This window comes from Squalius cephalus (assembly GCF_949319135.1).
Source record: "Squalius cephalus genome assembly, chromosome: 7".
Lineage (NCBI taxonomy): Eukaryota > Metazoa > Chordata > Actinopteri > Cypriniformes > Leuciscidae > Squalius > Squalius cephalus.
In genome coordinates this window covers 40,242,328-40,263,328 of record NC_137128.1, presented here as the reverse complement: position 1 = coordinate 40,263,328, position 21,001 = coordinate 40,242,328, and the positions used below count along the sequence as shown (strand labels likewise).

The 21,001-nt window shown below is 38.4% G+C and overlaps 2 protein-coding genes and 1 long non-coding RNA gene across 4 annotated transcripts in view; 2 read left to right on the top strand and 1 right to left on the bottom strand.

Annotated features, from left to right (window-relative positions):
* Positions 1 to 451: 451 nt before the first annotated feature.
* On the top strand, positions 452 to 10,745 carry ap1s3b (adaptor related protein complex 1 subunit sigma 3b). The gene is made up of 5 exons (XM_079875901.1): positions 452 to 623; positions 5,381 to 5,559; positions 8,322 to 8,430; positions 9,348 to 9,485; positions 10,174 to 10,745. The coding sequence occupies exons 1-5, from the start codon at positions 621 to 623 to the stop codon at positions 10,207 to 10,209; spliced, it is 465 nt and encodes a 154-aa protein (XP_079732027.1). The 5' UTR covers positions 452 to 620; the 3' UTR covers positions 10,210 to 10,745.
* Positions 10,746 to 11,023: 278 nt separating this feature from the next.
* On the bottom strand, positions 11,024 to 14,102 carry scg2b (secretogranin II b). Its single transcript, XM_079875900.1, has 2 exons — positions 14,006 to 14,102; positions 11,024 to 13,383 (listed from the first exon to the last, which is right to left on the bottom strand). Exon 2 carries the CDS (start codon positions 13,376 to 13,378, stop codon positions 11,609 to 11,611), a length of 1,770 nt encoding a protein of 589 aa, XP_079732026.1. The 5' UTR covers positions 13,379 to 13,383; positions 14,006 to 14,102; the 3' UTR covers positions 11,024 to 11,608.
* Positions 14,103 to 15,389: 1,287 nt separating this feature from the next.
* LOC307161536 overlaps positions 15,390 to 21,001 on the top strand; it is a 26,898-nt gene continuing 21,286 nt past the window's right edge. For both annotated transcript variants that reach the window (XR_013821749.1, XR_013821750.1), the window contains exons 1-2: positions 15,390 to 15,447; positions 18,037 to 18,169. This is a non-coding gene — a long non-coding RNA (uncharacterized lncRNA). The remainder of the gene's footprint in view (positions 15,448 to 18,036; positions 18,170 to 21,001) is intronic.

Sequence of the window (21,001 nt, the reverse complement as noted above, 5' to 3'; positions counted from 1 at the left end):
TTGTAACTGTAAGTTTGTTTTTAATTCCCAACATCTTTAGTGATTTTCAAAATAATGATTATCTCCCCAAAATGTCATTTGTCAATCTACATAAAAAAAATTCTAAGTGATTTTTTTTAAGTCTGACCTTCTTACAACACTTCATGGAAAAATAAAGTATAATTCTTGAGTCTCTAAGGGATGAAAATATAATAGTATTGATGAAAACAAATACAATACTTTATTATTTAATATATTTTATAGGCTACATTTATTTATATTACTATAGTTTAATTCTTTAATCCTTGTTTGCGTTTTTAAGTGGTTTATTTAACAACATAGTAATTCATTTAATATCTTTATTCATAAATGTCAAGGCTGCATTTACACAAGGCGTAGAGAAAAATATGTGAGTAGGGTGTTGCCCCGCCCCTTTTCAAGCCAGGTGCAGTGCTTCGACCAATCAGAGCTCAGATAGTGGAGGCGATAACAGAGCCGTGAGCTCAGCTACGCATCTGCGCATGCGCAGCTTCACTCTCCTAACAGTTGGGAAGGGCAGAGATGATTCCGGCCCTGACCAGCCGGGAAGTGAGTAGGAATTTAGTGGATTTCGACACGCCTTCCCTATTTCTTACTTCAAGATGGTAAGTTAGACAGTACTTTTTTCACTCGCCTAAAAGCTCAATTTTAGATCCCATATGTTGGGTGACGGGTAATTTCTTCCACAGGTTGTGCTCGTGCACCTGTCCGGACGTATACGCGAGTGCACCTGCGGACTTTAATACTTCCGTTCTTCATGCTGCTTTTTTATTACTGACTAAATAAAACAGAGTCATTTAGAACTGCTGTAATTCACCTATAGCAATTTTATTTAAAGTCTAAACAAATTAATCGGATGTCACTTAAATGCCGTAGCAGGAGGATTTAATAGTGTCGTTTCTGTGATGTCATCTCATCTGTCTGGATAAACCGGTTGGTTGGCTGGTTTGTTTCCCTTGATATTGAACGTTTGGATCTTGACTCTCTTAGGAACATTTTGTATCTAGACACCTTGTATGCAAAGTCCTGGTTTAAGTGACTTGATTTGGCAGCCAGGTAAACCCTATTATCTGTTGTTCAAATAGGGCCACTGTGTGTTTGACTTCTGCTGAGGCACTTTCTGTTCCTCTGTAAAGTCAATTTTCTGGTTAATGTTTCCAAGAATGGAGAAGAATGAGTGAAGAGTACTTTACAAACCAATTACAATATTATATTACTAATTTAATAGTATTTGTCATTATTAAATATTGAGTAACAATAATATCAAAATTAAAATATATACCCCCAGCTTCACAGGCAAGGCTGAAGCCTAGTCCCAGACTAAAATGCATGTTTGAGCTGTTTTAACTCAAAGCAACTTGTACTGGCATATCTTAATATGTCAGTGCCATTTTTCTCTCTCAAGATGCACACCAGTAAGGTTTTTTTTCTAAGGCAGTTTATAAAAGCTACTTAATTGTCCTAATTAAACTAAGGCTTAATCCTGGCTTAGTCAAAGCCCTCTCTGTGAAAACAGGCCATTATTTATTAATATTATTAAATTTTTTATAGCTGTTTTAATATCAATACTTAAAAAAAAAAAAAAAATGCATCCTTGCTTTCTCTTTCTCTCTCTTACATATATATTTATAATAACAAAAAAGTGTTAAACATACAAATAAATTATTAAAATATATAATTTAAGTTGCAACGCCTTTTTTTAGCTTTTAGTTTATTTTTGTTTAATTCTGGTAAGTGTTTGCAAAAGCTCTCCAGATTAAACAACACAGCTCTGACAACACATCATCTTATACTGTCTGTATGCTTCAGAGTAATTACAAGTGATGCAGAAGTGGCCCTTTTAATTTCAAAGAGATAACAACACACTGCAGAATCTCATTTAAACCGCAGCAGTAAAGCCAGCGAGTGTGTTTGTAAGCACGTTCTCCTGTGTGCTGTAGCCGCTCGCAGCTGCGTCGACTCCAACAATAGAAGGAAAATGAAATCAGAGCATCAGAGAACTGAAATCAAAGCAGGAACTCAAGAGGAAGCTCAGAGCTTCATTCAAACCTTCCCCCAGCGAAACTTTGTGTGTGGGAGAGTGAGAGAGAGGAGTGTGTGTGAGGAATGTAGTAATAAAGATGTGTGTAACTTAATAGCTGCAGCACGCTATTTCCTATCTCATTTCTTTTCCTGTTGTCGTCTGATGGGTGTGCCATGATAAAGAAAGGCTTCAGAGAATCGTTTTCCTCTGGAGCACAATAGTAGACCAGACGCAGTGCATATACTTCTGTTTCCTTGTTTTTTCCTTGTGTTTTCATCTTTCGTCCCTCTCAGGATTTTCCTAGGAAGCAAATATACTCTTTGCCAGCATGCTTCTGTCGTAACAATGAAGCAGCTGACGGTTCAGTTTGCCCACCTGGTGTTTCTGCATCTGTTTGCATATGTGTTTGAGAGCAAAATGAGTTGCTTGCAGCATCAGATTCAGTAATTGGTTGCTTCTTGATGGTCCGAGCCCCGAGGCATGAGCATTGAGTCACCACCATTGTGCTTTTTCACTTACGTCATGTCACCTTTATTTATATAGGGCTTTATACAATACAGATTGTTTCAAAGCAGCTTCAGAGGGATAAACAGGAATTCAGTGATGCAAACACAATTCAGTTCGGCTGTAAAGCAGGTCTAGAAAATACAGTGCCATTATTCAGATGAAGTCAGTTCAATGTTGGTTCAATTCAGATCAATAACTGTGTTCATCAATTTTAAAATGTGTTAAATTGAGCTATAAGCAGCTCCACAGAAGACAATAATAGTACCGTTATTCTCAGTTCATCGTTGATTTAATTCAATTCTGTAACAGTTTTGTTCTCATCCAATAGTTTCAGATAACCCTAGCTTGCTCCAGGAGAATTGTACCTGTAATTCAAGTGTAATGGGATAGTTATACTGTGTAGTTGCTGCTTTTGTAACAGTTATGCAATGCAACAATCAATAAATATTTAGAACAGTATATATTGTTTTCATATGACCTCATAATGTTATGTTTCATTGAGCAATTGGCATCCAATCAACATCTTGGAAATTAAAACAGTAATTTGCACTTTTAATCTAATTTTGAGGTGACATTTTGTAACTTTTGGCAGTGTAATTAATTGAGTCATGAAAACAATTTAAAGTCACCATGAAATCATTTTATGGAATATTGCAGTATTATAAATGATTTATCCTTGCACATGATTATTTAATTTGTGTGCCCTCGTAATCTTTAATCAAAGTAACTTCTCCTCCCTCTTGCAGCGACACATCTTCTTTCCTCTGATGATGTGTTCACTGGCATGAGGGCGGGACAACCTGTCACTCACATGACATCACAGCAATAGCTAACCACATTGACCCGATCAATTCCCAATGGACAATATCTAGTCCCACTCAAGGTTTATTTCTTGTTAAAAAGTTTTTTCACTCAGATCTACTAGTTTCATTTAACTTTTAAAGTGCCTTCAGTTAATTAGTTCAATGACAGTGTTTTATATTGTGCACCTTTTGTTGTAAATATATATATATATATATTTTATATATATATATATAATATTTAATGGCTGTTGCACAGCTCTCATCTAAAGAACTATTTATTATTTGCCCAATTGTTATGAAGGTCTTTGTATTGCATGCTGCTTTATTGCACGTCATTACTCATTTCTGTGAAGTTTTTCTTGTGAATTACCCTTTTCCAGCAATAAAAGTGAACACCCCAGTTCTAGTTTTTGTTTTTTAATCTAGTTTCAGAAGTGTGACTCAGGTTTCTGTGTAATAGTTTCTGTTAATAGTTGTCGGTGTGGCTTGTGACCTGAGAAGTCAGTGAAAATAGCAGCTTATTGCAGGTTTGTGTGAATCACAATGAGAGACTCACATATTCTCTGCCCAGTCGTGACGTTTGTCTATGTGAGCAGACAAGGCTTTTTCAAGCGTTGCCAGATTTCTGTGCAAAAGTGAGAGGAGGGGGAGGTGAAATTAGGATGCGTTCCCTGAGATTTTGTTCTCAGTATCGTTACATTGAGCTGATTAGTTCTTGTGTGGAAAAGATTCACATAGAAGTCAATCCTGTGGTTGACAGTGGCTCTTTGTTTTATGGATATTGAGTCTTGCATCGATTTGGTTTGTGTGACGGGGAAAGGTTAGCCATAGTTCTCTGTCTGAGATGGTTTCTGAAATCGGATCTGTGGGCTTTTTCAACTGTTGTTACACAAACACAGAAAGACAGGAGACAGGAAATTATGAAAATGCGATTAGAACAAAATGCAGGCCAGATGTGAACCCGCTTCTCTCGTGTGAGCACCACAACTCAACATGCATGTGTGCGCTAGGCTAGCTAAAATAAAGATTATTTTTGCACTTTTGAGAGAAAAATATTTAGAAATTACAAATGCGTTTCATCAGCCCTGCCAAAAAGGTTTTATTTCATCGATTGAGCATGTAAAAGTTTAGTAAGCTTTGAAGCATGAAGTCTGCTGTCAAATACTTTAAGCCAATCTGAAGAAACTGGTGCAAAAACTCCATACAGTTTATTTGTAACACTGAGATGTCAGTCAAAAACTGTGAGTGTTTTTGAAAGAAGTGGTCAAATTGGACAGATGCTGAAATTAAAAAGCTTCTCTCAATGAAATTAGTTGACAGACTGCTGTAAAAGATTTCTTTAAGGTCCTGCTGTATTTCCAGCACAGCTGTTCAAATATAATTGTCAGCAGAGTTTTGGTGCATACGTGAATAGTTGATCTTGGACAATTTGATGGTGTTGTTCATGTGAGAAAGTGGCTGATGGCATGTAAAAACTAAAGAAACAGGTACACTTTATAATATTCACTATGATTTTACAAAGTAGGCACAGAATGAAGTCCTCCCACTTGAATATTTTTGACTTTGGTGTGAAAGCCCCTTGTTCACCTGCAGTGTTGCAGAATTTCTCTCGCCATCTGCTTCCCAGCAGCATCTGCAGTAAACCCCTGCATAAAGATTTTTTATTTAAAATGCACTTTTGAATGCATTAAAACAGTTGCAGGTGTCTGTGATGTAGGCTATTAATTGTATATTTAATACAGACCAATACAAAAAACATTCATTTAAAAATGAAAAGTAAAGGATTGTTCATGCATAATTTAGCAATGGCACTTATCCAGAGTGACTTTGTATTTTTACTGCAGGCTTTCTCATGGGTGTGCTCAAAGGCTCAGTGTTAGTAACTCGTTAACCTCTGGGGTTTGAACCTACAACCTTTGTGTAACCAACCTGGATCATTAACCACTAAGCACAAGACCCTTTCCAAATGAAGTAAGAATGAAACCATCATTAGCAGAATATGCATTTTAATTGAATGTTTTCCCAACAGATGCATTTCCTGTTGCTGTTCAGTCGTCAGGGGAAGTTACGTCTGCAGAAATGGTTCCTGCCCCTGCCGGAGAGAGAGAGGAAGAAGATTGTGAAGGACATGACCACTATGGTGTTGGCACGGAAACCACGCACATGCAACTTCATGCACTGGAAGGACCTGAAGATTGTCTATAAGAGGTGAGCATTTAAAGGGATAGTTCACTTTGAAATTAAATTTTGGTATGTTTTAGCTTACCTGAAGGGCATCCAAGATGTAGGTGTCTTTGTTTCCACAGTAGTTTCAATTTTGATATTTTTAGGTCAAACCGTTCTTGTCCGTCAGTCATATAATGCAGGTCTATGGTCACCACCTCAAAGAGCATGCACAGAGAAGTCCAAATTAAACAATTCCCCATCGTAAGTACACATTTGTAAGTACACATCGTAAGAACGGTTTGACTTAAAAATATCAAAATTGAAACTACTGCGGAAACGAAGACACCTACATCTTGGATGCCCTTGAGGTAAGCTAAAACATACCAACATTTAATTTCAAAGTGAACTATCCCTTTAACCCAGGCCAAAGGCGAATGTCTCGTTGGAATACATTTCGGAACAAACACGTGTTCCTCGCATGTGTATTGTAAAAGAACATGCTGGCTTCAAACAAACTGACGGTGGCTTTAGATTCAGCATTAATTAAACCCCCAGCTGCTAGGCTCTCATGTTTGGTCATTAGTCATACATAGGTGTGAGCAGAAAACTAAATTCTTGCAAAGCAGACACCTAGTCAGCAGTCAGGATCTTATGTGGTCTAATTAAAATACCACATGCAATGTTTTCTATGCTTTCAACATTTTTTAATAGGGTTTGCTACTTCATCCTGTGTTGTAGTTTTTAAACCAGTTCAGTCCGGTTCTCCTGCTATTACTGATGTCATTAACTGATGACATGCCACTATCTAAGTCCTCCTTGTTTTCCAGTGAAAACTAGTGTCTGCTTCCTACACAATGGCCCCCTATTACCCCACAACCAGGGCTTGACATTATCTGTTTTGCTCACCAGCCACTGTGGCTAGTGGTTTTCCAAAGTTAATAGCCACTTAGCATTTTCACTGGCCACAATTTTGACATCGACACCATGGGGAAAAACTGCCTTATATATATATATATATATATATCTCATAATTTGGCACTCACTCTCACTTTAACACCTGACACACGGATCCATCATTCTGTTACACGTGTTTTCTTTCTCAACTGTTTACGCTCTCTGAAAACACAACTGACTGTGTTTACATGAATACTCACCAAGACCATTTGACTGTTTAAAGTCCCCATGAAATCAGAATTGACCCTATTTACTTTGTTAGCGCATATTACTAGTCTTGTGGTGAACAATTAATCCGTGCAAGTAAATATATAAAAAAATTTTTTTTTACCATGGTAATCTTTAATCAAAATCTGAAAAGTTACTTCCGGTCTGGAATGGCGTCTTTTTCTGATGATGTAGGTTTGACGGCTTGGGTTGAAAACGCTTAACCACTCCCCTCAAACCGTTAGTCTGCTATGAGTGAGAGATGGAGAGGAGGAGCGCTAGAGTAAAACCCTGCCCTCTGTTCAATATTCCGTTTCACTTGGAAATACGTCATGACACTGGAGAAAAGTCGTTTGCAAATTCCGGCTCACGGGGACTTTAAGCGCAATAAGCAGCGAAAAAGAGCATTTCAGCATTGATAATAATAAGAAATGTTACCTAAGCAGCAAATGAGCATATTAGAATGATTTCTGAAGGATCATGTGCCTACTAAAATCAGATATTTTAGTATGAATATGTTTCGAAAAATCAATATTTTTGACAACACTACATTGCACTTAGTTTAATATTGCTGATGCTTTTTTATAAGACTGCAATTGAAAAATGTATATATTATATTATATTATATATTATAAAATGTATTTCGCCAAACTGGATAGTAGGAGTAACTGCATCACACGTCACTGCTGAAATCCAACCGCATTTGGCAGGTTGGAGGTCGTTAATGTCAAGCCCTGATTCATAATGAAAGTGTCTGAAAGTGGACATATATACTCAAACTTGGAAATTGTAGTGTTTTGCTTGAATTTATAATCACAATTCAGTTATATAATATAATCAGAATATTTCCTTTTAGAACTTATTTTCCTGTTATCATTGTTAAGCTGCTTTGAAACAATCTGTATTGAATAAAGCGCCCTTAAAATTAAACAGCTGTACAAGAAAATGTTTAATGCCACCTCTGAACATTATAGTCACCATAAAATTTAATTTACAATCCATTTCACTAATGTGACATTCAAACTAAGTAAAACAGGACAGGGAATTGGTTTGATCATAAAAAGTGAGTGTTACATTCCTGAATGTATGTTTAACTTATAAAGAACCATAGTCAACCCTATATAGTAGAAAATGTCTTAAAAACAGTATTTGCTGAATATAAGATGTGAAGAAAAACATTGAAGAAGTATTTTTGAGAAAAGATGTTTAAGTTTGCTTGTAGACTTGAATGCTTCAGAACCTGGCTATATTCTTGGTCACAGCCCAGATTTTTATGCTGCATCAAATCCTTCTGTCAAGCACTGAAACTGTCGTGTTTCTGAGAGCGAGTCTTCACACTTGTTCCTGAGAGCCTGTTACTCACACTCGTCTGGTTCAGATCTGTATTTCACACCTTTTTTAACCTGTTTCTCTGTTTATTCCTGTTGTTTTCCTAGGTTGACCTTTATAAATATGGAGGTTTGCTATGCCAGCACTTGTATTACTGGGACTGTAGGTGGCAATTGTGAGGATAGTGTGCACTATTTTCAAAAACTCTAAAAGCAACTGCTGCTGTCCATGTTATGTCAAATCATGGTTGGGTGTACCCTTTGTATAAATATAAATAAATGTTCGTCTATATGTGTTTTTCCACTTGTTTCTAGGTATGCCAGTCTGTATTTCTGCTGTGGTTTGGAGAATCAGGATAATGAGCTTCTGGCTTTAGAGATCCTGCACCGTTATGTGGAGCTACTCGACAAATACTTTGGCAATGTAAATATATCCGGTTTCTTTATTTCTCGTCTCTAGAGCAAATATTCGATATATTTGATAAATGACACGGTACAATATACAGTATATAGTACTAGTACCTATCAAAAGTTTGGAAACATTTTTTTTTTATGTTTTTGAAAGAAGCCTCTCATGCTCACCAAGGCTAAATTTAATTTGATATAAAAAAAAAAAAACGTAATATTGTGAAATATTATTACAATTTAAAATTCTTGTTTTCTATTTTAATAAATGTAGAAATTCCTGTGATGGCAAAGCTAAACTTTCAGCATCATTACTCCTGTGTTTAGTGCCACATGATCCTTCAGAAATCATTCTAATATGCTGATTTGCTGTTCAAGAAACATTTCTCATTTTTATCAATGTTACAGTTTTTGTGGAAACAATGATACCATTCAAATATTTGTTGTAAGAGAGAAATTACTGTTATTTATCAAGGATGCATTAAATTGATCAAAAGTGACAGTGAATATATTTATAATGTTACAAAAGATTTCTATTTAAAACATGATTTAGCTAATAAATGCTGTTCATTGAACTTTCTATTCATCAAAAAATCCTGAAAAAGTATCTCCATTTCCAACTGTTTTCAGCATTGATAATAAGAAATGTTACCTAAGCAGCAAAACAGCATATTAGAATGATTTCTGAAGGATCATGTGACTCTAAAAACTTTTAAAATACATTCAACTGGAAAAGTTTTTTTATTTGTAATATTTCGCAATATTACTGTTTTTACTGTATTTTTGATCAAATAAATGTATCCTTGGTGAGCATAAGAGACTTCTTTTATTCATTTATTTTTTGCATAGACCTCACTGAACACAGAATTTTATTCTTTACTCTCTTATTTTATTTTTTGTTTTACCAATTTCTGTCTGTGTAATATTATCTTGCAGGTGTGTGAGCTGGACATTATCTTTAACTTTGAGAAGGCTTATTTCATCCTGGATGAGTTTCTGATGGGCGGAGAGATCCAGGAGACGTCTAAACAGTCTATTGCGAAGTCCGTAGAGGCATCAGATATGCTGCAAGAGGTGACGCACTAAATGTTATCTGCATTCAGTTTAATTCGTTTGAAAAATGAAGCTAAAAATGAAGATTCATTTGTTCAATGGTATTGAAAAAGGATAAAATTGTGCAAAATTCCTTAAAATAATTAGCTGAATTAATTAATGATAGGACATAGGGCAATACAATCTCAATCATTGTTTCTGAGCCGAACATTTCAGATTGGAGAACCTACGGCTGTTTTAAAGGTGCTGCCCACTTATAGAGCTCTACTTTAGCCATCACCTTCATAAAACATTATTGATTTGACAACAAGAGAGAGAGTGAGAAATAAACGGATGTCAGTGTGATGGTTTTACAGAGCAGCTCTCAGCAGCGCTACTAAACTCCAGCTTTCCCAGCATGCCTCAAATAAACCAGACCACATTAAAAGAATAGTTCACCCAAAAATGAAAATAATTATTTACTCTTATAGGAATATGGCATAGGGGGTATAAATGAAATGAGGGTGAATAAATGAAGACAGAATTTGAATGTTTGAGTGAACTGTTCCTTTAAAACCCATATAACATCTAATCATTTGTTGTCCATATATCATTCTAATAAGCAGGGTCCATACATCTGAAGGAGAGTTAACCTCTGTGCGGCAAGGGAAGCTGAAAATGTCACTTCACATTATGGTAATCAGTTATGTGCCTGTTTTCTTCTCTTCAGACGATGGAAGAATACATGAGCAAACCAGCCTTCTGACAGCAGCAGACGTGATGCGAGGTGACAAAAGGGAAAGAAAAATGCCTCCGCAGTGTAGGTTGTGTCCTTCACTCAGGGCACAATTTTTCATTGCAAGTTACAGACTTTATTCATGAGGGCTGCATAAGAATGTTTTTATTTATTGTTTTTTTTTTTTTCTTCTTCAGTGCTGGTATAAACATCCTTCTCTATTCCACTCAAGTTTAATATAACTGAATCAGGGTTCATGTGGTATTTTTGAATTGAATTATTTTTTTTGTCAACTTCTAGATAAATGTAATACAGAATTTCAAAGATGATGCACTAAATTTCAACTTTTATACCAAAATGATTTTTTATATAATAATCAAATATTTGCAATAACCTTAAAGCTTAGTTAAGTGCCTTTTCATGTTATTTAACATGTTGCATGTCTCAGGAGACATTTAGCACAAGAAAAAAAAAAAAACACTTTTGAAGAATATTAACGCTGCTTTGTGAGCACACTTTGTTGATATTGTCTTAATAAAATTGTCTTTGTGATATGATTCAGTCTCAGTCAAGTGTTTGCCTCAATTTTCTTTAATGAAATGCATCAGGTGCTTTCTAAAATCCTTCCAGCAATTTTTGTGCACTGCAGTGGATTGATGTCTCTTATTATGAGACTAAACTTGCCACTATTTTAGGTCCTGGCTTTTTAATATGCGATTCATATTTATTTTTCTTCTTTTTCTTAATCCAGCTCGGCACAGACAGGCATCATGTTTCTTAAGTTTGAAGTGTTTTTGTGTTGAATCATGCATAACTGTAATAAGGCAGCACAATACAGCGAGAGGAAAAATAATACGGTAATGCTTTATTCATGTTTCTCTTCTCACACTTTGGAACACGTACAAAATGATTTATAAATGGGAATCACATCCATCTTTATTGGTTTGATAATGAAATGGCATGTAAAGATTGCAGCAAGCGGAGTCCTACGACTACAGGAACATTCTCTTGATACCAACAAAAGGAACAAGAAAACATTTCGAGGACCACCAATTCATAAACGACAAAATACACTTGAACTCCCGCATATTGATATACCATATATGTATTTACATCATATAGAATTCCATGAAAACTAAAGCACTTTAAACTGTTTACCTTTTTTTTTTTATTTTTTTTTTTTATATCTTTTGAGGAGAAATAGGCATGTCGTCCCACAGGTAACCGTCCCCCGTCCCCCCTGTTCATACTCGTACAAGTCCCTTGAGTGGCAGGATTGGCTAGTAGGTGCTTCTTACAAGCAGTTTGCAATTTGGACAGTTCAGAAGTCGTTCAGGTAGCCATGGCAACCATATCAAAGAGTTAAAAGGTCAAGGGGCGGGACTTGTCAGAATAGGAGCAGGGGGGGAATAATGCACGCTCAGGCTCTTCACATTCCTGCAACCATTTTCCCATGATACTCTTTACCCTCTTCTGTTCCAGACACTGGTGGGGTTTGGTCTACGGTCTCCTGTACTGAATCTTGAGTGGGTGGCTTTTGGGGCACCTCGGCCTCCTCTTTCCCTTGGGTGTCTCTTTTGGTGAGCGTGCTTTTCCCATTATCAACCTGATCAAAGAAATCTTTCATGGCCTCCTCATACATTTCATAAGGCAACTGTCCATTCACGGTGGAATCAATAGCTCTCTTGCGATCGCTCGAGCTGGTATCGGGGTACTCGGTCAAGAGTTTGGCTGCGAGGAAGGTTGACTCTTCGTCCTCATCCACTGCATCATCATCGTAATCATCTTTTCTTTTGCTTGGAGCTTTGTTTAACTCGGACAGGAACAAGCCTCCCCGTCTTCCGCTTGGGTTGAAGTACTTTGCCATGGCTGTTTTGTAGGGCCTTTGCTTCAGCAAAGAATATTTAGCATTCTTGTTGGCCAGATTCCCTAACCCAAGCACTTTCAGGATATCCTCAGTTTTGACATCATGAGGGATATCGCTCACTGTGACTTCAGGCTGTCGACCGTTGTAATACTTGATGACCCGGCTCTTGTACCGAGGTTGGCTGGGCTTCCTAGCCAGCTGGTTCTCAGGAAGGCGTTGTTGTTGTTTTCTGGTTTCCTCCATGAAGAGCATTCCAACCAGGTCCTCTGGAGGCACCTGGAGCTTCATTGAAATGGCAGACAGAAGTTGTTTAATTGCCCTTGGGTCCATTAGAGAGGGCCGGGATTGTAGCCGTCTCCGTCCTTCCATCAGGTCCCGTTTTTGTGCTTGGTCAGTCATCTCCAAGACCTTCAACAGGTAGTAATCCACGAGTTTTGTGTCATCGTCTGGGTTCTCGTCGTCCTCTTCTGTGGGACTAGCTCGTCTTTCAATGACCTCGCCCTGCTCGCCGTTGTCTCCTAGCCCTCGTTCATATTCTTCATGGCTTCCTTTTACTACCTCCTCCGTCTCGAGCTGCTCCTCTAATGGCACCCATTCCTCCCCTCCGGTCACGTCCTCGTACGCCAGGCTCCTAACCCTGTAGAGGTCATCGTCGTCTTCGCCGTCTTCGTCATCCTGGTTCTCTCGCTTCTGGTTCTGCGCGGCGGTCAGTTTACCAAGCTCCTCGAATATAGAGCGCATGTTGGCGAGGCTCTGAGGAGTGTACTGCTCATCCAAGTCCTCAGTAGCCCGCTTGTTATCCCTGTGGTTCTCCTCATCCTCAAACATCAACGGGTACTTCTTGTGCGGCTTCACAAAGCCCGCGTAGTCTCCAACAGGGCTCTCTGTGTCTGGCAATGGGCGCCTGCTCTTGTGAAGACGCCGCTCACTTCCAGGCGCTGGCTGGCTTTCCGGGCTCTCTCCGGTCTGTTCCAGCATCCGCAGCAAAGATCGAACCCACTGTGGCACCTTGTTTTCAGGCCAATGGGTGGCATCCTCACGCGTGGGCACGTTCTCGTCCTGCAGGGAGGCGAGCTGCACTAGAAATCGGAATTTGTCCACCTCGTCATAGTCTCCGGTTGGGCTCTCTGGTCCATCGGCTCTCTGCTTCAAGCTTTCGATGTACTCCAGGGCTTTGATCATATCAGAGCTGGGTGCGAGGAAGCCACCCTGGTCTCCGCCTCGCAGGCGATGGTGGCGCACTGAGGCGCCCTGCACGGTTAGTGTTTGGAGGAGGGTAGCGAGCAGGACCACCACCCCTCTGACGGACAGTTTCGGTAGTGACATCATCATACCACCTAGGGATAAACAAGCATAAAACTAGTTACCCCATGCAATCTTTTTATTTATGTTGCAATCTTGGTTTAAAAACAATGCATGCAACGTAGCTAAAATCTTGAAATGTAAAATTCTGTTTTAAGTTTAACTACCTATGCGGAGAAACTACTTTGAGTTTTTTTTACGACCCAAAATTGTTTCCAAGACCGATCAGAAGAGACGCTCCAAGCGCCAGAGCAGCAATGAGCTCAGTCAGAACACAACATGTTTTTAAAAGACAACAGCACTGGATGAGTCACCGCCTGTTGTCAAGGTAACCTTTCACTTGTGGCTATACGATTCTTTAAGAACAGATCTATTGATATTTTTCAAGAACACATTCTAAGAGCAAATCTCGATTTAAAAAAAAAAAGAGAGACGGAATATATTTCACTGATCTCTGCGAGACGAAATCGAGCCGATAAGCTCGAGATGAGAGATGCTGATGATGAGTGATAGTATCTAATCAAGCAAAGCCGTAAAGAAAAGAAAAGAAAAAAGGCAATACTTCTTATTAACCCTCTCAAAGCAGATTAGTCATACGTTAACTATCTTCACACAGCATCATTTCGTGATTGCAAAAATTAAAATGAGCCGTCGTACCTTTTGTGTAGAGCTCAGAGAATGTGAATGAGCGTGAACAGCATGTCCTCCGTGTTCTCAATGCGCTTCGGTTGTGTTTCAGCACCGGACAGCTCCTCGCGCTATATGAGGCGTCACCTGATCAATGCGTCACCGATGCTCACGCAATACCGAGGCTGTGCATGCATCCGTACCGACGGTAACCATTCACACAAAACTGCAGAAAAAAATCCGAAGCCCATTAACAGTTTTAAGGCATATTATTATTTTACTTTAATTTTATTATTTTTTACAATGGTGAAAAAACCCAAACTATGGTAAATGAAATTGCTAAATGAAACATTTCTGTTTCAGATATACATTAGTGACTTTTTATTTCCATCTTATTAGTTGAATTGAGTAGAAATGACAATAGGCATAGGCGTGCAATGTAAAAAAAAATGGTTTCTTCATTGTCTTTCTGTACACACAGGCGTCACAGAGTTAAATCGTCAGGCGATGAGTCACACACACGCATACGCACACCGTGGGACTCATTGGGGAGAGGAAGGCCTCTGATATATATACAGCTGTCGGTTGTGGATCTCTCTCACTGTCCCTGGACACATACAGTCCCGAGCATCCGTCAGATGGGGGCCCGTCAGCAGCTGAATTAGGTGCCCTAGTGACATTAGTGCCAAGATGACACTCATCTGTACTTGATCACTTTTCCTGGAACACAGACAGAAGTCTCTGCGGAGAAAGCTTTGTCGCCCCCCAAGGCACATTATTTGAAGTATATTTAGCTGCAGTTTCCAAGTACAAAAAGTAAAGAAAAGAGTTTGTTATTTTTGGCATGCTTACCCAGACAGCCGTGCATTGTTCTGTAATCTTAAAAATAAACACCCTATTTAGAACCAAAAAGGATTATGCTGCATGAGAATGTTTAAAGAGCTTCACTAGAACGTTTATTCTTTTTGAAAACCATCCATGTTATGGTGCTTTAAAAAACCTAGAAACCAATATGCATAAAAGTTATTTATTGGCATCTACTGTATGGTTCCATGAAGAACCTGATCTTATGCATAAGCATTCTTTTCCCAGTTACAATGAGAATTTTTTTTTTTTTTTTTTTTTTTTTTATGTCACTCCATGCTAAAACTCGTAGTCAATTGCCTAATAAATTAATAACAAATATTTAATTTTACGCTGTCCTCGCCATCTCCACATTTTTCTTCATTTAAAAAAAATAAATAAATCATGAATCATTACGTCTGGTCACCCTTTAGGTCTGTCTGTGGGTTTTGAAAATATGTAACCAATTAAAAAAATGTTTAAAAGAGCTTGTGACTATACCTCATAATTCAATTGGTTCCTCAAACTGTCAGTGAAACCTCATAACTCCGCCCCGCCTCTATCGTGACGTGATCGAAGAAGGGCCGCACGCAGTTTGGATCGTCTCTGCCTGTTTGCAATGCAAAAAGGTAAATAAAAAACGGTTTTTTTGAATAAGTACAGCGTTTTCTTTACTCAAAACAATATATATGACTATATAAAGTCTAATGTATGTATTTGAGGAGCGGAGAAGAGTGTCTTAAGCCGGGTGGACACTGTGCGTCTTAAACAGCCTATCACTTCATAAATAACATGAGCTTTTGGCCAAATGACAGAAAACACTGAGCGTCCACACATAGCTACAATACACTTAATAACTTGTTTTGTTGATGAAAACGTAATTCAATGCCCGTTCTAATGACGGACAAAACACTTACCAGCTTTCGCCTTTCAAAAACCTCCAAACTCCATTCGAGCTTGATTGTGGTAAATGTGAATAATATAATGAGCATTAAATATATATACACACACACATATGACTGGTTTAAGCTGGAAGAAGCTGGTCTTCAGTTGGTCTTTTAGCTGGTCTCCCAGCCCAAGACCAGCCTGGTCAGCTAAACAAGCTTTACCCCTCTAAAACCAGACTGGGAGATTAGCTAAAGTCAGACAACCATTTTAGGCTGGTTTTAGATGTTTTTTCAGCAGGGATTGCATTATTTCTTCAATGGCATCAACCCCCCCCCCCCCCCCCCCCCCCCCCCCCTTTTGGAACCTTTATTTTTAAGAGTGTGCTGACCTGAAGAACCTGTAATTTAACACCAAGATCTTTATTAATCTCCAGAGAACCATATACAGCAAAAATTCATATTAGTCCCTGACAGCACAGAATCAGAACGGTGCATATATTTCTTCATTAAAAGCTGTTTTTAGCACATACAGATTCTGGACTGGTAACCCACAGTCAGCTGACTGCTCTCTGGGGAAAGAGGGGTGATGAGACAGGCCCTCCTGACGTTAGTGGAGCAGTCACATGATCAGATGAGTCATAAGCCTGTGTGTGTGTGTGCATTTGGGGATGTTTCCATGGCCGTAAAACCAAACAATCCGTTCTATTTCTGTTTGTTGATTCATAAAAAATACATATCTACTGACTTCCATTAGCAATTAGAAGGAGTGCTGGGTTTCAGCAGAGCTGTTCTCCTGAAAAGCTCTCTAAAAACTCCTCCCTGCTTTCTAAATAAGATTACAAGGAAATCAATCCATAACTCATTGAATTTCTCCATTTTCTCCCCTTAATGATATTAGTGTTTTCTTCTGTTGATGTGATGATCATTCTAACTGAACCTAGAGAGCGTGAATGGGGAAAATCACACTGAAGAGATGACTCTGAAACACGTCTTGCTGGAATTGTCTATAAATAGGCGTTGTGGAGGTGTGAGCAGGAGGTTACAGTCATGTGTGCGTGGACTGTGACGGATGATCTGATAGGCTGAAAGATGTGTAGGCGAGTTGACGAGGGATTCTCTGGGTATAAGCAGGATTCTGCACATTAATCACTTCGAATGAGATGCATGAATGAATGCTTTTATGTTTTCAGATGAAACTGATTTTTTTTTTAGTCTAGTTCTTTACCTGTTACCAGCTGAGTGGCTAAAATAAGATCTGTTAAACAAGCATTTCAAAGGCATCAGAATGAAACTTAGATTTACATTTACATTTAGTCATTTAGCAGACGCTTTTGTCCAAAGCGACTTACAATTTAGGACTAAATTAAGCGAGTCATTTTGAAGACGCAAAAACAACGCAAGAAGTGCTCAAAATACAAAGTTCAGGCATTGCTCAGAGTAGCATAAGCCCGATAAGGGAGGATTAAAGGAAAAGGATTTAGATGTGAACTGAATGAAACTTGTAGTGAGCCAGGGTCCTGTATCTTCATGTACACTATAGATGGATTCACAACCTAGGAAGCTAGGGAGCTGTTTGAAACGCACCCAAGTCATAATTTTGGGCCTATTCTACCATTCCAAGCATTATTTAATTCACTTACAGAATTAATATCGCATCTCTCTTCAACATGTCTCATGATTTGAGTTCAATCATGATCATGTTTGTAACACAAACAATGCCGGTTATTTGGTACTTGCCATTTGTTAAAATCAGTGCTATATCTTTAATCTATAGCCTACTAAATCAACTACCCTGTTAAAAAATGCTGGGTTGTTTCAACCCTACTTTGGGTCAGATATGGACAAACCCAGCCGCTGGGTTACATTTTTAACCACACGTCCATATTTGACCCAAAATTGGGTTAAAACAACCCAGCGTTTTGTAGAGTAATTCTACTAATGTAGCTGAACTGAAGCAGCAGAGCTTTGAGAATACAGCAGATTTGTTCTTTTCTGTAAACTGACAGTTTGAGTTGAGATTATATGCTTGGCCTGTTCTGTTGATTTGATTCGGCTCAATGAAAGCATCAGTTATCCAGAGCCGTGTTCAGTATGCTGGGATGGGCTGACAGCACGGCGGAGGGAGGGAGAAGAGGATGAATGTCAATGAGAATAGAAAGGGAGGGCTGCATCGTCTCACTGCTGTCATTCTCATAAATACAAGCAATGAAATCGATCACTCAATTAATTCTTTTACTTTCTGTGTCCCCTATGGTGCTCTTTGCTCTCTTTCAATTTTTCCTCTGTCTTTCCCCCCCCCCCCCATCTCTAATATCTCTGGTTGCCGGGGAGATTGACAGCGGCGTTGTGTGGTTCCTGGAATCTCAATCAAGGCTTGTAATTCCAGAGTCAACAGAAACCGACAGGCACTTCAGTGGCCCTCGATACCCAGCGGTCTCTGTGTGTCATGGAGTGAATATAACAGGTACTAAAGTGTGTGGGAATGACTCATAGATGTTTGTTTTTCTGCATTAGTGTACCCACACTTTGCAGCAGAATGGCCATTTTATATTACTAAATAATATAAAGGATATTGGTGACTTCAGCCGGAACAAAGACCTTGAGCATATAGGCTTTTAAAAAGTAAATAGGGTCCGTGGGTTTCATGTTGACTTTAAGGAGATCTCATTTGTGATATGTCTTTAGGAGACACTATAATGTCTCTGTGGTTGTCTAAAGGCCAGTTCTGCCCTTTAATCTCTCTCCTCCTCCCTCTTTTTTTCCATCTGGCTTGACTCCTTGTCTCCATGGTGATCTTCTGCTTTACGTCTTTCACTCATCTCTCTTGTTCACTTGTTCTGTAAGTGTAGAGTGTGTGTGGCAGGTGGGTTGTAATAAGGATGGGAAAACTACTGTTTATGTCATTTGTTTCTCTTCCTTTCTATCTCGCTCGCCTAATTGTGTGCGCTAAAACAAAAAGTACAAAAAACAAGCTCCTGAGGAGAACAGGAGGGGGCGGGAAGATCGAACCCATCACCTTGGCGTTGTTAGTGCTATGCTTTAATTGCTACTAGTTTACCAAAAGTTAATTTTGTCATGTAATCTCTCTCATGTTGTTGCAAATCCATTTCTTCAGATTTTCATAAAAGAAGATATTTTGTTATATCATGTTTTTGTCACACAATATAGTGAATAGGCGCCATAACAGTGTTAGTTATTCATACAATTATAATAAAAAAAATTGTCCCTTTTATTTATAATTGTATTATTCGTACTTATTTTTAATAAATTGTATTATATTTTACTTTTATTATTCTGTATTATATAAATTGTATTATTATATACTATAATTATAAATAATATTATTTTATAATATCTTTTTAATAATTTAATTTAAATGAAAAATAAAAAACATTAATAATAATTATCATTTTATTTTAATTGTATTATTTGCTCTTATACAAAATAGTTTTCATGGATTATTTTATTCATAACTATTATTTGCATTTATACAAAATTATGAAAACATATCAATAATGGTTTTATTATTATTTATTTAATTTAAAAAACAAATTCTTTATCATTTTATTTTATTATTTACTGTTTTTGTCCTGCTACTCACGAGTCCTGACCTACTAAAAACAGACCTGAAACCCATTTTTGGTTTTAGTTCTGTTTTAATATACATAAGCGTGAAGATCCAAAACCATCTTTTATTGATGTTTTCTTGTTTATTTTGCTCTAACTCATCTTTAGACTTATTAGCCTTCTCTCCATTGATTCATTCAGTCTCTCTCTCCCCACCCTCCATACTCCTTCACCTTTCTCTGACTCATTTCTCTGACGTATTCTCTTACGTGTGGAGCGGGGGCTCTTTTCATTTTTCTATCTCTTAACAATACATCAGTATTCCTAATGAGAAGAAATGAACATTGACGTCAGCCGGTTTCTCCTAGTCCTTTCGTCTCTTGCAGTCTCCTATGCTATCAATTCTGTTCTGTCCCTTTCAGAACTCTTTGGAGCATTGAAATGTCCAAGCGCCTGCATCTGATGGTGACCTTGTGTTTTTGTGGAACTATCCGCATGTTCTGTGGTCAGATGTGTTGGGTGAGCTGCCACATTCACCAGCTGTGATAAGCCCAACACCATCTGCTTCATTCTGGAACAGTTTATCACCCTTTTTGAGCAGCATTCTGGAAGATTTGAAAGCATTTAGGAACCTTCAGAGCATTCTAGCAGATGGTACAGTCTTTAAGATAATATCTTCAGCTGGGACAGTCTTTAAGAGTCACTGATATTGAGAATAAGTAGCGTTGCTGGTCAGGGTTAGGGTTACATAGTGTTATGTTGTGTTTTAGAAGCTGATGTTTCCAGTAGCACCTCACTGCAGTACACGAGATCCAGGGGGCGGAGTTAGATCCAGATATAAGGGGTGGAGATTGGTAGGTTTAGGGGTGGGTTTAGGGATCAGGGGGTGGAGATGGGTTAGGGTTAGGGGTGGGTTTAGGGATCAGGGGGTGGAGATGGGTTAGGGGTGGGTTTAGGGATCAGGGGGTGGAGATGGGTTAGGGTTAGGGGTGGGTTTAGGGATCAGGGGGTGGAGATGGGTTAGGGTTGGGGTGGGTTTAGGGATCAGGGGGTGGAGATGGGTAGGTTTTAGGGCTGTAATCAACCAAAGAAAATCTTGGTCGACTAAAGTCCTGAAATTTTCGACTAAAAATGACGTTAGGGAAAAAAAAAAACGTTAAATTAATTAGCTGCGCACTGTGCGCAGTACTTGGTAGCCTTGTTGTCCGCCTAAATGAATTATAAATAAACATAAAAAACTAGTAGGCTATTTGCAGTATATTAAATAGTTTTTGACCTAATTATTTTGCACTGAAATGAGTCTGACACACGAGTCTGTCGGCTCTGCAGCGTTGCATCACGTGCATCTGCGCGCAATATCATAGCCTATGATTTCCGAAAATAGTACTATGTTGTCAACTAGTGATATCATCATCACAAGAACTTTTGAGGAATATGCAACATAATTTAGACAATTGTTTTTGTCATATGTATTATAATAACTGACAGACACTATCATTTCATTGCAGCTCGCACAGAGCGAGGCTGAACATAGGAGCTCAGCTTCGAGACACGAATAGACTATTAACTTAAAGCTTTTACTCTTAAACACAAAAGGCACGTCCACTATAATAAAAAAAGAATGTTTATTAAACAAACCAGATCAAGTAATAATATTCAGCAAACCTTCTAGTAGCCTACTTTCTTCAATCTGTCTGTCTCTCTTCTCCAGTGGGTTGGGCTAATCCAA